This window comes from Peromyscus californicus, unplaced genomic scaffold (assembly GCF_007827085.1).
Source record: "Peromyscus californicus insignis strain IS unplaced genomic scaffold, ASM782708v3 Scaffold_2__1_contigs__length_46816999, whole genome shotgun sequence".
Taxonomy (NCBI): domain Eukaryota; kingdom Metazoa; phylum Chordata; class Mammalia; order Rodentia; family Cricetidae; genus Peromyscus; species Peromyscus californicus.
The window spans coordinates 19,499,164-19,513,546 of NW_026294540.1; the positions used below are offsets into that span (position 1 = coordinate 19,499,164).

General features: G+C 53.1%; 1 protein-coding gene and 1 long non-coding RNA gene across 2 annotated transcripts in view; one reads left to right on the plus strand and one right to left on the minus strand.

The window, feature by feature from the left end:
* Nucleotides 1-7,267, plus strand: part of Adgrd1 (adhesion G protein-coupled receptor D1) — a 120,208-nt gene extending 112,941 nt beyond the window's left edge. The window contains exons 21-25 of the mRNA XM_052755524.1: nt 1,455-1,546; nt 3,256-3,382; nt 3,724-3,765; nt 4,053-4,145; nt 5,109-7,267. Of these exons, the coding sequence (XP_052611484.1) occupies nt 1,455-1,546; nt 3,256-3,382; nt 3,724-3,765; nt 4,053-4,145; nt 5,109-5,204 (450 nt within the window). The 3' untranslated portion in view covers nt 5,205-7,267. The remainder of the gene's footprint in view (nt 1-1,454; nt 1,547-3,255; nt 3,383-3,723; nt 3,766-4,052; nt 4,146-5,108) is intronic.
* Nucleotides 7,268-9,445: 2,178 nt separating this feature from the next.
* On the minus strand, nt 9,446-13,620 carry LOC128120601 (uncharacterized). The gene is made up of 2 exons (XR_008221909.1): nt 13,293-13,620; nt 9,446-12,638 (listed from the first exon to the last, which is right to left on the minus strand). It is a non-coding gene; the product is annotated as an uncharacterized LOC128120601 (long non-coding RNA).
* Between the last annotated feature and the right edge of the window lie 763 nt (nt 13,621-14,383).

Sequence of the window (14,383 nt, forward strand, 5' to 3'; positions counted from 1 at the left end):
TGAGGTGACACCCCTGTCCCTTGAATCAGTCACCACGCATAGCTTGCTCTGACGTCTGTCACTGTCCAAGTTGGAGTGTAACTAGGTCTAAAAGTCAGTGGCCCCGTCACACCCACTGTCTCTTCTTGCTCCTGTCAAATGTTGTTTTCTGGCCCCAGTCGTCAGTTGTAGGAAGGCTGGAGGGCAGCTGAATTACAGGACACTGCGTGACACTGTGCTAGCTGGTTATGCATTAACCTCTCTCATCTTCCCCGACCTTGGGAGACTCTGTTGTTACCCGGGGCAACAAGGCACCAAGGGAAAGTGACGGTTAAGCTTTTGTTCATGTCTGACGGTAGCGTAAGCAAGAGTCTAGACAGGATAGGCGAGGTACCCATAGTGCCTCGTTTTCCCCTGGCATAGCACAGACCCAGAATTGTCTCAGCTGAAAACCTTTAACAAAAGGCTCTGGGTGATGGATGGGAGCCGGGAGGAGGCAGAGGGAGAGGGCTGGAGTGGAAAAATACCAGCTGGAATGAGAGCGGAGAAAGCATCTCAAGTCCCCCCAAATCAGGCATTCTCTGCAGAGGGGTCTCAGAATGGCCCGGGACAACAGCCACCTAGGCTCACTGATGCATGCATGTGGCCGCAAGGCTGTGTTGTCAGAGGTCTTGACTGCAGGCCTCTCCAGTATTACCAGGTCTGGCAGTACACAAGGCTGGACAGACCAGCAGCCTCCCTGAGACACCTGATAGTGATGCCTCCGTCAGTTCTAAGGTCGTGAGTCTGGAGCTGGCTTCCCGATGATCTCAAAGATTTTAACACTTAAGGGAATGGGCTCTGGCCACAGCATCGCTCTCACAACCCACTGGCCCCTCAAGCGGAAAGAGACTGGGGGTCATGCCTCCTGCTAGTCCTATCTCGCCCCTTAACATTTCAGATTCAGGAGAGCTGCTAGCAGAGGGGCTGGGATAGAGTGTTGGAGTCACCCAGCATGTCCCTTTGTCCCCACCCTGGAGCAGGAGCAGTGCTGGGCACAGATAACACGTCCCCACCGCTATGGCTGTCAAACATCATACGGGTGTGTGGGATGATGAGAGCCAGCTGCCATACATGGACTGAGCAAATGAGGCATCTCCTCTTTCTCTGGTTAGTTTGCACCAGCCAATCTTTGTCTCAGCGGGAAGCAGAGATTCCCAGGACCCACGGAGGTATCCAGGGTCAGGCAGAGTGAGCAAACACGAGATGAGCTTTGACTGGTTCGTCTGACCCCAAAGGTCACACTCATTCTTTCCACCACGATGCTTGTGGGGCAGGCTTATGTAGCATCTGTCCTACTCAAAGTCCAGGGATCTGCCTTGAATTCATCCCAGCCGCGTTCCCTGTTGCCTGAGGAGTGGCTACTGTGGGGCATGTTCCTGTGTCCTTGGGTGGACCCAGCCGCTCACTGCCTCCCTCCCTCTCCTCCCTCACAGGTCAACATCGTTATCCTGGTAGCCGTGACGAGGGTCATTTCCCACATCAGCACCGACAGCTACAAGATACACGGGGACCCCAGTGCCTTCAAGTAAGTTGACCCCAACTGTCCACATCCCACTGCACTGCCCATGGGGGCTACGAGAGGCTTCAGGAGAGACAACGTTGCTTCCCAGGACCAGCACCTGAGTCTCCTCCAGAGTGGCTCTGCATCTTCAAGCCCTACATAGTCAGCCTGAGTTGGTTTAGGTCCTTATTCCATTATTTACTCCTAGTGATGCAAGATGAGGTCCTACTGCAGCCTTGGGGACCACATGAAGATGCCCTCCTGGGACTTCTCTAGCCAGAATCTGAGATGGCTGGAGGGAGGGGAAATGGAGACTCTAGAGATGAAAATCTGACATCTAGGTCCTGCAGCAGTGGGCCCCTCTGCCTTTCACTTCCTTCACAGTGGAAAGGGAATACAAAGCCCTCTTCTTGGGCTGTCATGTGATGGAACATTCTAGAAAGCAGTGCTCCATGCACACTGGGCTACTACTGAAGGAGAAGGGAGATCTTTGGAAGTACCCCCCGCCAATGGGACTGATATGCCAATTGAGGTTGCCTGGGTTCCTAGTATTTATCTATGGGGCCTGTCAATGGCAAATGTCAGAAAAACCTACAGCAACTAGATGTGGCAGAGGGAGATGCAGTGACCAGGAAGACCTGAGTCTGTAAGATACCCCATACATGGAGACACAGTCTCCTGAGCTCAGTTCCCATTTTGTGTCTCTCCTCAGAATGGGCTTCATGCCCAAATCCACACTCCCCTCCTAGAGGCAGAACAGTGGTGGCCAGTGGCCTCTTTGGGAGAGTGTCTTCCTTCTTGTACAAGGGGGTGTGGTGGGATTATGGTGACAGTGGCCAAGTCTTGTGCCCAATGGGGTGGGATTCACTCATGGGGATTCATGGACCCAAGATTCATAGTCCTTCTTGACCATAGAGGACTGCCAGCACCCTGCACCCTAAGGATCATGGCTGAGGGCCCCATTGCAGGTGATTTGGGAACTCCCATAGAAACAGCTGGCATCCTGTAAGCGACTTTTAAAACAGTGCGTCAGGCAAAACTATGAACAGGCAACAGCAAATCAATGAGCTAATGATTCTAAACCCCATAAATTAACTTGACAAGTGGAGGCAGCTCTCTTGGGCTTTTTCTGCCCCTAGAACCTTCTAGGCTGTGCTTAGATGAAGAAATAAATTCATGAGGGTCAGGAGCATTTCCTCACCTCTTCCATCTCACGGGTGGGGGAGCCGGGACTGTCCCCTGCCCACTGTGGCCTGATCAGGAGGGAGGTTGTTCTTCTACACTCCATCCTCAACCCTAAGGCTCTTCAGTGGTCATGGTGGCCGCTCTGTCCCCAGCTCTCATACTCAGCCCAGGCTTTTGCTCCTATCTTAGCCTGGCACCTGCAGGACCAAGGCTGCCGCTGTGCCCAGAACGTTTGAACTCCTACCACCACCACCCCCACTTACACCCACCATCTCTCCCAGAGCCCAGCCAGGAGGTGCCTTCACCTCTACCTCTCTCTGCAGAAGCACCACCACCAAATGCTGGCCCCATCTGGGCTCTGTAGAGCTTCAGAGATCAGGGTACCCTGGGCAGGCAGGTTGGTGCCCTGCAGCTCCGCAGTCCATAGACAGCCCCATCTCATTCCCTGCTGAACCGTTTCTGTTCACAGCAGACCTGGCCCCCTAAGGTCCTCCTGGCCTGGTCCGCCTGCCCATGGCTAACGTGAATGTCACCGTCTTCCGTTCCAGGTTGACGGCCAAGGCTGTCGCTGTGCTGTTACCCATCCTGGGAACCTCATGGGTGTTTGGAGTGCTGGCCGTCAGTGACCGGGCCCTGGTCTTCCAATACATGTTTGCTGTCCTCAACTCCTTGCAGGTAAGAAGAGCCTGCGGGCCAACAGGCCGGCAACACAGACGGCTCCCATCATCCCTGTCGGGTGTGAACACCAAGGCCCACTTAAGGCAGAGTCTGGTGTCCTCTGCTTGGAAGTCGGGGGTGGTGATCAGGGTCTTTGCCCCTCCCTGAATTGAGCCATCTGGAAATCTTCCTTCCCTGGGGCTGCAGGCCTGAGGCCCCCCTCCCCCCGCACCCCTCCTCCCCCTGTACCCCTCCCCGCCGCCACAGTGAGCTATGCCCATGCCTCCCTCAGGCTCGAGTGATGCAGGGACCTTGTGTCAGTGTGTGGCTCTGATGTTGTCTCTCCCCTTCCTTCCCAGGGCCTCTTCATCTTCCTCTTTCACTGTCTCCTAAACTCAGAGGTATGTCCATCCCACCCCCCTGACAGCTCCAAGTAGCTTTTCACTTCCGTAAGGGCACAGAGAGAAGGGCAGTGTTGTCTAGGGTAATAACAATCCCTGTTAGGTTCTGCTTGGGAACCACTGATTCTGATGTCGATACTGGTACCAACTCCGATGCCACGCCCTTACATTGGGTGCCTGGGGCTCACATCACAGCAAGTCTTTAGAGGCGGTTGGCAATGACCCCTGAGAATTTGCTAGGCCAGCTTCTGGAGTTCCCTCTCAGGCTCTTTCTTCTGCCTTTGAAGGTGAGAGCTGCCTTCAAGCACAAGACCAAGGTCTGGTCCCTCACAAGCAGCTCTGCCCGCACCACAAACACAAAGCCCTTCAGTTCCGATATCGTGAGTACAATGTGACGTGTCTTCCTGAGTCCCTTCCCTGGCTTCACTAGACCTGTTCCAAATGCCTTCCTCCTTCCCCTCACCATCCTCAGGGCTCTAGTTAGTATGTGGCTGTTACCTGGACCAGCAATCCTGGACATCAACCTGGCTGCAAGCCTGCTTCACAGGTGGACATAGCCTCTGCTTCAGGGAGGATGCATGCTGTTGCAAGCCGTTGTTTAAAATACAGAGCTCCGCCCACAGCTCCCTCTTCTCCAGGCCCCTGGGAGGGTCTAGCCTGCAATGCAGTCCATTTATCTGTCATCTACTAGCCCTTTGTTCTAGGGCAGTGCATCTCAACCTTCCTAATACTGCGGCCCTTTAATGCAACTCCTCATGTTGTGGTGACCTCCCCCCCCCCCGCACCTCCCCCCACACAATAAAATTATTTTCGTGGCTGCTTTGTAACTGTAATTTTGCTACTGTGACGAATCATAATGCAAATATCGGATATGCAGGATATCCGATGGGCAACCCCCAAAGGGGTCGGGACCCACAGGTTGAGAACCACTGCTCTAGTGTTTCCTTCCTGGATGGCACTAGGTAAAAGTGTCGCTGACTCATGGTCAGTCTCCCACCTCAGCCACTTTCCTAATGACCGTTGTCTGTCCCCTTCCTGGAAATAAACTCATGAGGGCCAAGATGAAGCTTAGCTTTGTCTAACAGCGCCCCCTCCCCCTTTTCCAAGTTCCTGGTACATGGCGTGTTCCTCGAAGAGAGCTCACTTGACTGATTGGTGATGAGCCAAGAACCTGACCTTCATGGGGTTAGAACCTGCCTGGGGTGCTCTGGTCTGGACTCTTTGAGTCTCAGAAGTGCGGTCCCAGATCCTCACATGGTCCCCGGGTCCAAAGCTTGTTGTATTCCTACGGACTGAAATTCTACCTCTTGAATTGTCTTCATACCTCCCTTTGTGTTTTGCAGGTCAACGGGACCCGGCCAGGCGTGGCATCCACAAAGTTAAGCCCTTGGGACAAGAGCAGCCTTTCTGCCCACCGTGTGGACCTGTCCACTGTGTGATCAGGGTGGCTGCCATTCAAAACAAGTGCCTTCCCCGAAGCAGAGAAAAAAAAAATGCGCACCCTGCCTCCATCATGGGTCCCTCTCCCTGCTGCCTCGGCCTGGGATCACAGCCCCGACCTATAACTGTGCAGAGTATCCTCTTTATCACTGCAATTTGACTCAGGGTGGTGTGGCCAGTGATGATGTGGCCCTTCTTCCCTGATGTGGTAGGCACACGTCTGTCCTCTGTGCACACCGGAGTGCGATGTAGCCCATGGTGACACTAAGTGTGAACCTCCCTTGTTATCATGAGAGCACAGAGCACAGTACCAGCAAGGCTGTGATAAATGAGACGGGAGGATGCAGCTATAAGAGATCATAACCTCCGCCTTGCTGGAGACTCAAAGTTCTAAGGGGTACCTAAGGTCCTGAGTGTCTCCAGAGGGTCAACAGACATAGCTGAGTTAATGGCGGCGGGGGGTGGGATAGGGGGGGGTGAGGCCAGCACTAATTGGAATGTACATCTTCATGCAAGGGGACGCTAATTGGGCCACCTCCCACCCTAGCTGTACACCACTTCTGGGGTCTCTGCTTTTGCCTGTCTGGAGTCACCCACTATCCTGTAGATGGAGCCTTGTGAAGACAGTCTAATGGAGCCACTGCCTAGGAACTGACTCAGCCTATTCCTTGTAAGCTGTGCCTCGCTGGACCTAAAGTCAGCCTTAGGTTTCAAACATGAGCCTCTCTCTGTCCACTGCCTCCTCCAGGACTGAGATCCTCTGCTGGGGAACCGCCTACATCTGCATCTCCTGGTTTTCTAGGGGGCGTAGCTACCCCTATGGTATGCTTTCTCATTACTTAGATATGCCACCTCGGTGCCAACGAGGCACCAGATCGCTTAGATATTGTATGTCCCTCATGTCGTACACCAGACCAACCACCACACTGCAGAGACTTCCATCAGTGACCACACCAAGTCCCCACTCCTGGGCAGGGTGGCCACTGGAGGCTTTTGGGGTTGGCGTGAGTGGACAGAATCAGACCCAGCCCGGGGAAGCGCAGTCATTTAGTCATTGTGACAACTGCTTGTCAACAAGATCCTCGTGTGGGTGGGGATCACGGAGAATTATGGAACAGGCTGTGAAGGGTCAACTAGTGTGACAGGAACCTAAGTATCTATGACATGCACAGCTCGGATGGCCAGTCTGACCCTGATACTGGAAAACCCCCATTTCCCATGACATCCCTGAGCGCCTACCCCCCACACTTGCTTGGCTTTAGAACATGTTTCCACCCAGTTCTATGGGTCTTTTGGGCTTTGATTGATTTCTTTTCTTTTTCTCCATTTGTAATGAAATGGTGCAAGGGCCTTGCATAGCTAGGCAAACACTCCACACTGAGCCACACCCGAGCCCCTAAGTGACAGCCCCCATGAAGGCATCTCTTCCAGAAGCCAGAAGGCTATAGGACCAGACTTGGTTCTGTCCAAGCCAGGACTTAGATCTATGAGCCATCTGGGCCCCCGTGACCTACCCTCCTGCAGCCCCTTTGGCCAGTGCGGCTGAGGTCATGCCGAGACTCTGTGTTTGGTGACGAGTCCTGTCTACAGAATGTGTGTGGTCACTGCTCAGCATCTCACTACTCCCCAAACCAGACACCAGTGACCCAGGGTCCGACCTGCCCTGCTGAGCTCCCAGTAGTGAGAACACTGTATCCCCCCCCCCCCCATGCATACTGGGCTCCCACTGAGGCAAGGCAGGACAGGACTGTCTTTATTCCCAGTGGGATTCTCAGTTCCTGGCTTTTTGTAATACTCGCTCTTATGTAGCTGATATATCGAGAGAAGCCAAGAGCAAACCCTGTCTCAGCTTCCCGTTTCCAGTGAGTGAAAGTGTGTGGTTTTATTTATAGGCTACCTACTTTGGCTTCCGCAATCATTTATTATCTGTGTGTAATTTGGCCCCACATAAATTAGAAAGAATGGTGTGTGTGAGTAGTTTACAGCAGAGGGGAGATGATGAGTTGCTGCTATAGTGAAGACATGTTGTGGTTTTGATAAAATAAACTCTCAATGTCCTTAACTATAGTGTTGGGCTTCACAATCTGTGGTTAGCGGCACCCTAACAGGATGCTGTCACAAAAGTCTCAGAGCCTACTGTATACCCAGTATATTCCATCCCAGAAGTCTGCATCCTAGGGTGGGTGTGAGCATCCCAGGGCAAACAGCAGGCTTGGGAAGGAAGGGGACAACAGAAGGAACTGTCTGGCTTGGGTCCTCCTAGGCTGTGTGCTTCAATAGACAATCCTTCCAAATGTATTTCCCTCATTGGCTGCAGCATGCACCTTCTTTATTCCGCTAAAATTAGCTCTCGGTGGCAGAGTGAGGTTCGGGCGAAGGCTTGAGAGTTTGGTTGATGTGCAGCCCAGCGGATGTTCGGTTTCACCAGACTCGCCTACGGTAGGTCCCACCTGCTAAATTGTAGTCACTCATTGGTCAGTGGGTTGTCACTCACAGTCACAGTAAGAGATGAACAGCAGTAGTAACGATCCGACTACAGCAATGTCAGGAGAGGTGGGACTCTGATCTCTCTCTGAACGCACTGCGTTTGGGTTTTCTTCCTGGGAGGGTGTGGGGTGACGCAATGCCCGTGAGACCAGACGAAGCATGGTGATGACCTGGGCATCCCAGCATAGCCTTAGCCTCCTCGATAAGCATTGTTTGAACCAATCACTGTTGACCTCATGACCAAGCCTGTTGAGTGACTGGCAGGGGGAAGCATATATGGCATGGGCGTGACAGGCCAGCAAGCAGGGGACATATGCAGTGTGGATGCTGAACACGATTGGCTCGATCATGCATGTGGTGGGGCATGTGATAGACGGATGGGCAGGAAGCCTACAGGGTGGGGATGCTTCCAGCTGGACAGGCAGGAGGCATATATGGACACACCAGACAGAGGGAAGATCCACATTTCAGGTGGCTAGAACAGGACCGCGTGAGATTTTTATGGCACCCCCTCAGAAGGGCATGCAGTTTTTAAAAATCAATTCTTGGATTTTTTTGTTTCATATTTTTAGACTCTGGTAGACCACAGGTAGCAGAAGGTGCAAAAGACAAAACTTAATAAGGTAAGACTGCTGCCGTGTTCCTGTAGTGGACCGGCTAGTTCTTAAATCAATTAGGAACGGAAACAGCGCTTTATCCTACCCTCCCTTATTTCTTCTTGGATACCCCGCTACTGGGACTCTGTTTTTCGTGTTAATTAGGGTTTATATCCGATCTAATCACTTTCCGCTTTCTGAAGAAACTCACCATTTCCTGCAAGGAAGAGGCATGCTGAGTACCGGCTCCCCTGTCCGCTTCCCTGAGATAGAGCTGACTTTCTCCACAGGATGGTTTTGCTACAATTATGTAATTCAACACTGGTGTGTGTGTGTGTGTGTGTGTGTGTGTGTGTGTGTGTGTGTGTGTGTGTGTGTTTCTTTCAATTGCTCCAATATTACTGTCCGCCATCTTCCTGAGCAGAGTTGGTAGGAAGTTCCTCTGTAACGCTATTCTTGCTGCTTTGTGGGTAAGCTGGGCTCCCCCTCCTCCAGCTCCCCGCCACCATCCCCCGCCTTCTGACCTAAGCAGAAGTTTACTTGAGATTTGCACCATTTTAATGACACATCTTGGTTGACTTTCCGAGTACGTGTGTGTGTGTGTGTGTGTGTGTGTGTGTGTGTGTGTGTGTGTGTTGCTCCATGAGGGCTTCCTGTATCTGTGGTTGGTGTGTTGGGACGTTCTCAGTCATTACCATTTACCTTATTCATTTTAATTTAAAATATTATTGAAAAAATCTTTATGTACATACATGCAGGTCTTTTGCCTGCATGTATGTCTGTGCACATGTGTGTGTGCAAGTACCCAGGAGGCCAGAAGAGGGCATCAGTCTCTTGGAGCTAGAGTTACAGCTAGAGCTACAGCACCGTGTGGGTGCTGGAGATGCAACCCCAGACCTCTGCAAGAGCAGAAAGTACTCTTAAGTGCTGAGCCATCTCTCTAGCTCCTATCTCTCTTTTTAAAATTACATTGAGAGAGACGGAGACACAGAGCCAGCCTATGCTGGAGCTCATTGTGGAATCAGAGGACAATTTGCTGGTGCTGATTTTCTCTTTCCACCATGCAGGTTCTGGAGATCAACTCAGGTGGTCAGGCCTGGCATCCAGTACCTTTACCAACGGAGCCACCCACTGGCCTAGTCACTATTTTTACACACACACACACACACACACACACACACACACACACACACACACACACTGCAGTCTCTTCCCAGGTTCCCATGGCTTCCTCTTTCATAACTGCCCCCCAGTCCCCACTCCCGGTGCTTTTAGAACACCTTCTCATCTCTGTTTCTGTTTGGGGAGTTTCTCAGTCTGTTTCCAAACTACCCACTCCTTCCCTGGCTGTCTGGAGTCTCTGCGGCCTCCAGAGGCCTCCCGTGTTGCTGTGGAATAGCTTTAAGTAGAGGCACGGTCACTTTTATGTCTGCCTGTCGACCTCTCCCATCTGTCTTGCGTGCTCTGTTCCTTTTCCACGATGCCACTTAGGATATTAACCACAGAAACTTTATTCATTATTTGGTTTTTAAGCCAGGGTTTCACCGTGTAGCCCTGGCTACCCTGGAACTCACTCTGTAGACCAGGCTGGCCTCGAACTCAGAGATCGGACTGCTGAGTGCTCAGATTAAAGGTGTGTGCCACTACTCTGGACTCCATCTCTGTCAATTCACCCTTTCTAGGGACCGGTATGGCAGCCCCTCAGCCCCAAAGCTACAAGGGTGGCTGTCCTTATTTCCCAGGGCCCCTGCGTTGTCAATTCCAGAGCCCACAGATGGTACAGAGAAGTTTCTAGCTACAGCTGGTCCATGAGGATGGCTGAGAGAGACCCAAGTCCCTGACTGGGGCACAGCTGCTCTGGGATGCACCATAGAACCCTCCCTTGGATGCACCATGGAGTCCCTTTGGGGCTACTGCTACGAGAGAATGGGGCCCCTGGTGGGTCACTGCAGAGGCCCCAGGATAGCACTATGGCCGGAAGGACTGCACCACACATCATCTCTGGCTTGGAACTGAGGCAGGGATCTGGGGGTGCCACCTGTGGCCCTTGTAAACTGCAAGCTATCAGCAGTCTCTCTCTCTCTCCTGTAGGAAGGTGCACTTAGAGGAGATTTAAATGGGAAGGAAGGATAGGCCTAATGGAGTCTGCCCAGGGAACCAGGATCCTGGCGCCTCCTGCCTCCAGCTCAGCTGCTCTGTAATTGGCCCCACAGACTCTTCCGCATCCTTTGGGTTTGCAGCTGTGAACTCAGCTCTGCTGCGCGAAGCCTCCCGCTCTGTGTTCCCCGCCTGCTTTTGCAGCTCTCCAGGCTTCCTTGGGTTCATTCTCAGGGAATGGTCACCCTCTTCTCTTGCTGTGTGCTGTGGATGGACATTGGCCAGGTTCCTTCCACATGGGCTGGGGGCTGGTGCACACGACATCCTTCCTCTCCTCTGGCCGTGCTGGGAGAATGTCTTTGCCTCTCCCAGGGTACATCTCAGGATGCAAGCCATGGCTAGGATGACTCAGTGTGAAGCCGGTACACAAGCGGGGAGGGGTCTGGGGCAGTCAGACTAGAGTCAGGTGGGATGGTGGCCTTCCTGCCACGGGCTGATGGGATGTGGACCTGGAGGCTAGAGCTCCAGCAGCCATGGTGGAACTTCAGAGAAGTCTAACACAGAGGGTACCCTAGAGACAGGACAGAGCAGGCCCTCCCCCCACAGTGTTAAACACAAGGCCAGCCCTGCACTGTACTCTCCACTTAGCTTTGTTAGGGAAGCAAGCTTTCGTCCTGCCTCAGCGCCTATGGCATGGAGTTCTCAGCCACTCACAGCTGGCTCACCCTCCCTCTGACTCACCCGTCACTAGAGGAGTGATTTCTGGCCATGTGTGGGCTGACTGCAGCAAGCAGCTCCCTGCAGCTGAACCCTAGTGTGCAGGAGGCCCACAGTCCCCGGTGGCTCTCCCTCTCGGTGTGCCACAAGCACTTAGCCTCCCATGGCCATCCCCTAAGCATACGGTGTACCCAGGGGTCCCGTGTGTCCACCCCTTCATTGTGCGGTATGCCCTTAGTCCCCTGTGGTCCCTGCTGTGTCCTAGTAGAAGATGGTCATCTCTGTGGGGTGCACCATGATGCAGAGCCCCAACTCTTTGGCAGCGGGTCTTCAAATGCTCCTGCCTCTGGAACTTCTAGGCGTGTTGTGCACTTACCCAGGACATCCATCCAGTCCTGGTAGATATAGGAGCCTTTAGGGAACAATGACTTCTCCAGCCCTCTTCAGCCTCAAGGGAGAGCTAGCAAGTCGCCTGCTGTCCCCTGGCTGCCCCATGAGTTTCCTCAGCAGTTGGACAACAGTGGGCAATGGCAGAGTGTGCCAGCAGGTACATCGGCAGTCTGTCTGTGCTCTTCCTCGCCTGCCTGGCCGGGTGCTGATTGGAGATGGCGTCATCTGTTTCCTCTAAAACTTAGTGACAAAGTGTCATGGCGGTGTCCCTGGAGACGCTTCTGGTTTCCTGTTGAGCTGTGATCTGTCTGTGCCTTTTCCAACCGTTGCTGGTTCCATTCTCCGCAGGTTCCCAATTGGGCTTCATGGTGCCCTAAGGGAGACCCCAAGGGGTGTAACACAATCTAAAAGTTGGGAGGCTGGGAGCAGGGACCTAGCTTCAAATACCCAGGGACTCTTGGTGACATCACCATGAACTTGAGGCTCTGTATTTCTTTTCAGTCCCTCACCTACCTGGCTCGAAGTTCTCAGGTCAAATGTCACCTCCTGGGGACCTCTTCCCTGGACCTCTGTGCCATATCTTCAGAGACTGACATGCTTTTCCTTCGTAATGTCTGCTGGCTTAACTTTTATATTGTCGGGAAAGTCTCAGGCCTTTTTCTGAGTCCTCTGCAGATGGGAGACACCCCAGGGACCAGAGTGCTCTGTCCTGCAATATTTACACCTCCAGCAACACAGAGCCTGGACACGGTAGAAACTTAGAAATGCACGCTGAGTGACACATGGCACCGCTCCACCCAGGTCCTTGCTGGGCTCCTAGTGTGAGTTTCATACACCACGAGAGACAGTCAATGAGCTGTAACAAGCACATAATTACCCTCCAAGGGGCCTGTGTCCCCTTTCCTCCCAACTACATTTGTGCATTATGGGCTTGTAATTAAAGCGATGGTGAGTGTCACGGCACAGACCACGCACAGGAGGTGAACGATAGAGAAGGAGCTGGAGGGGGCACCCATAATGCTGGGAATTGCGACGCAGCTCTGAGACATGCACTTTGTTCTCAGGAACTGAAATTGCCTTTGATGTCCTTTGAGAGCTTTAATGCATTTTTAATTCACGCAGAACCCCGCTTCTTAGCTCTCCTTGCTAGAGAGAGAGAGAGAGAGAGAGAGAGAGAGAGAGAGAGAGAGAACATCTGGATAGGAGAGCCGAGAGACAGTTTAGGCAGTCATTAGAAGGGATGGTCTAGCTCCCAAGCCTGTCCCACAGAGTATAGCCGTGGGGTATCTGAAATCCACATGCACAGAGTGGGATACCAGAGCCTGGGTAGTAGTGTTTGCCGCCAGAGAGCCCAACACTCAGGCTGTGCTGTGGGCCACAGGCCATCATCTGTACTAGGACTGGGTCCTCATTCCTGGGTCCCCAAGCTTCAGACTGGGACCCTGGGCAGTTCAGATGACAGGATCCCATCTGCTCATTTGTCCTTACACCCTACTTTAAAGACAAGGAAATTAACCGGCTAGTTATACACCTAGGAAGCCAAGGACTCCGAATCTACTCGCGTTGTGCCAGACACTCGGTGAGTCAAAACCCCCAAGGTAAACTGCCTTCCTACAAACCTGGGTCTGATACCCTGCGCCTGTCACATGGTGCAGGAAAGACAGTTTCACACTGGAGTGCCTGGTACGCAGCAGCCTCCATCCCTGCACTCCTCGCAGGGACCCGGACTATCCGTGGTCCACAGTCTCCCCAGCGTAAGTGTGGTGAGTGCTGGGAGATAACGCAGCTGTATCACTTTACCTGGACAGCCAGGAGCAGCATCGCTCCCGCGGTTCACCAGCGGCATCCTGAGGGTCCTTTAATAATGCAGGAAGCAGGTGTTTTCTCACGCAGTGCCAGCCAAGCTGAAGCTTCCAGAGGCTTCCTGGGACCTGTGCTCTCTCACATCTGGACGCAGCAGCTCCACATCCTGGTTGTGGTGCACTTCCAGGAAGAGCGGGGGTGCTGAGGGAAGCCTGAGCAGCAGAACGCAACCGAGAAGATTTATGTAGATGTCAGCCAGGACTGTCTGCATAAGCATACTTTTTAATCTCGGAAATAGAGGCTTTACTGCACCATTGACACCGGGAGATAAGGCAACCCTGGTGTATTATGTGGGCATGCCCACTAACTACAGGCTATGTGGAGTCTGGGCATGCTCACCTGGGCGACAGGTGGGCTTCCCACGTGTGTCATGTTGAGGTGTGAGCCGCTTCTGTGTGTTGTCCACATCATTTGGGTCTAAGCTTCCTTGTTACCAGAATGTGTCGCGCCATCTTGAGTCCCTTGTACATGTCATCGTGTCGATACTTATCTGGGGTGCCTGTTTCTTCCTGTCTTACCCCGTGTGTCTCACAGGAACAAAGGCTACCACCTCAGGTGTGTTCAGGAGATGAAAGGGGAGGGGCGGGGCTGGCTCTCCGAATCAAATCTCTACAGAGCAGGCTGGGGGGTGGCGGGGGGGGTGGGGGTAGGGGGTGAGGGAGTAGGCGGGCTTCATGACATCATCAGAACCGAGCCCAGTTCTTCCATCTCAGCTGTTGCTGTAGCTTCTCAGGCTTTGGCTTCAGGCTCCAGAAGGTGGCCACTGTGCCAGGATGGCGCTGGTCACCCTTGCTTCCTCCCAGACCCAGCTCCTGTCAGATTTGGGGCAGGTCTGAAGCTCACTCTTATTGGCAGTGAGCTATTCTCTAGAGCCAGAGCACAGCATGTGGAAAGTGTGAGAGCCTTTTCCACCAACCCTAGGGCAAATCATATTTACTGGGATTGGACTGGCTGGAGCAGGTGACCATCCCTGCACCAATCAGAGCCAAAGGCATGGGCCACAGGCCCCTCTTTGGATCAGAGATGCC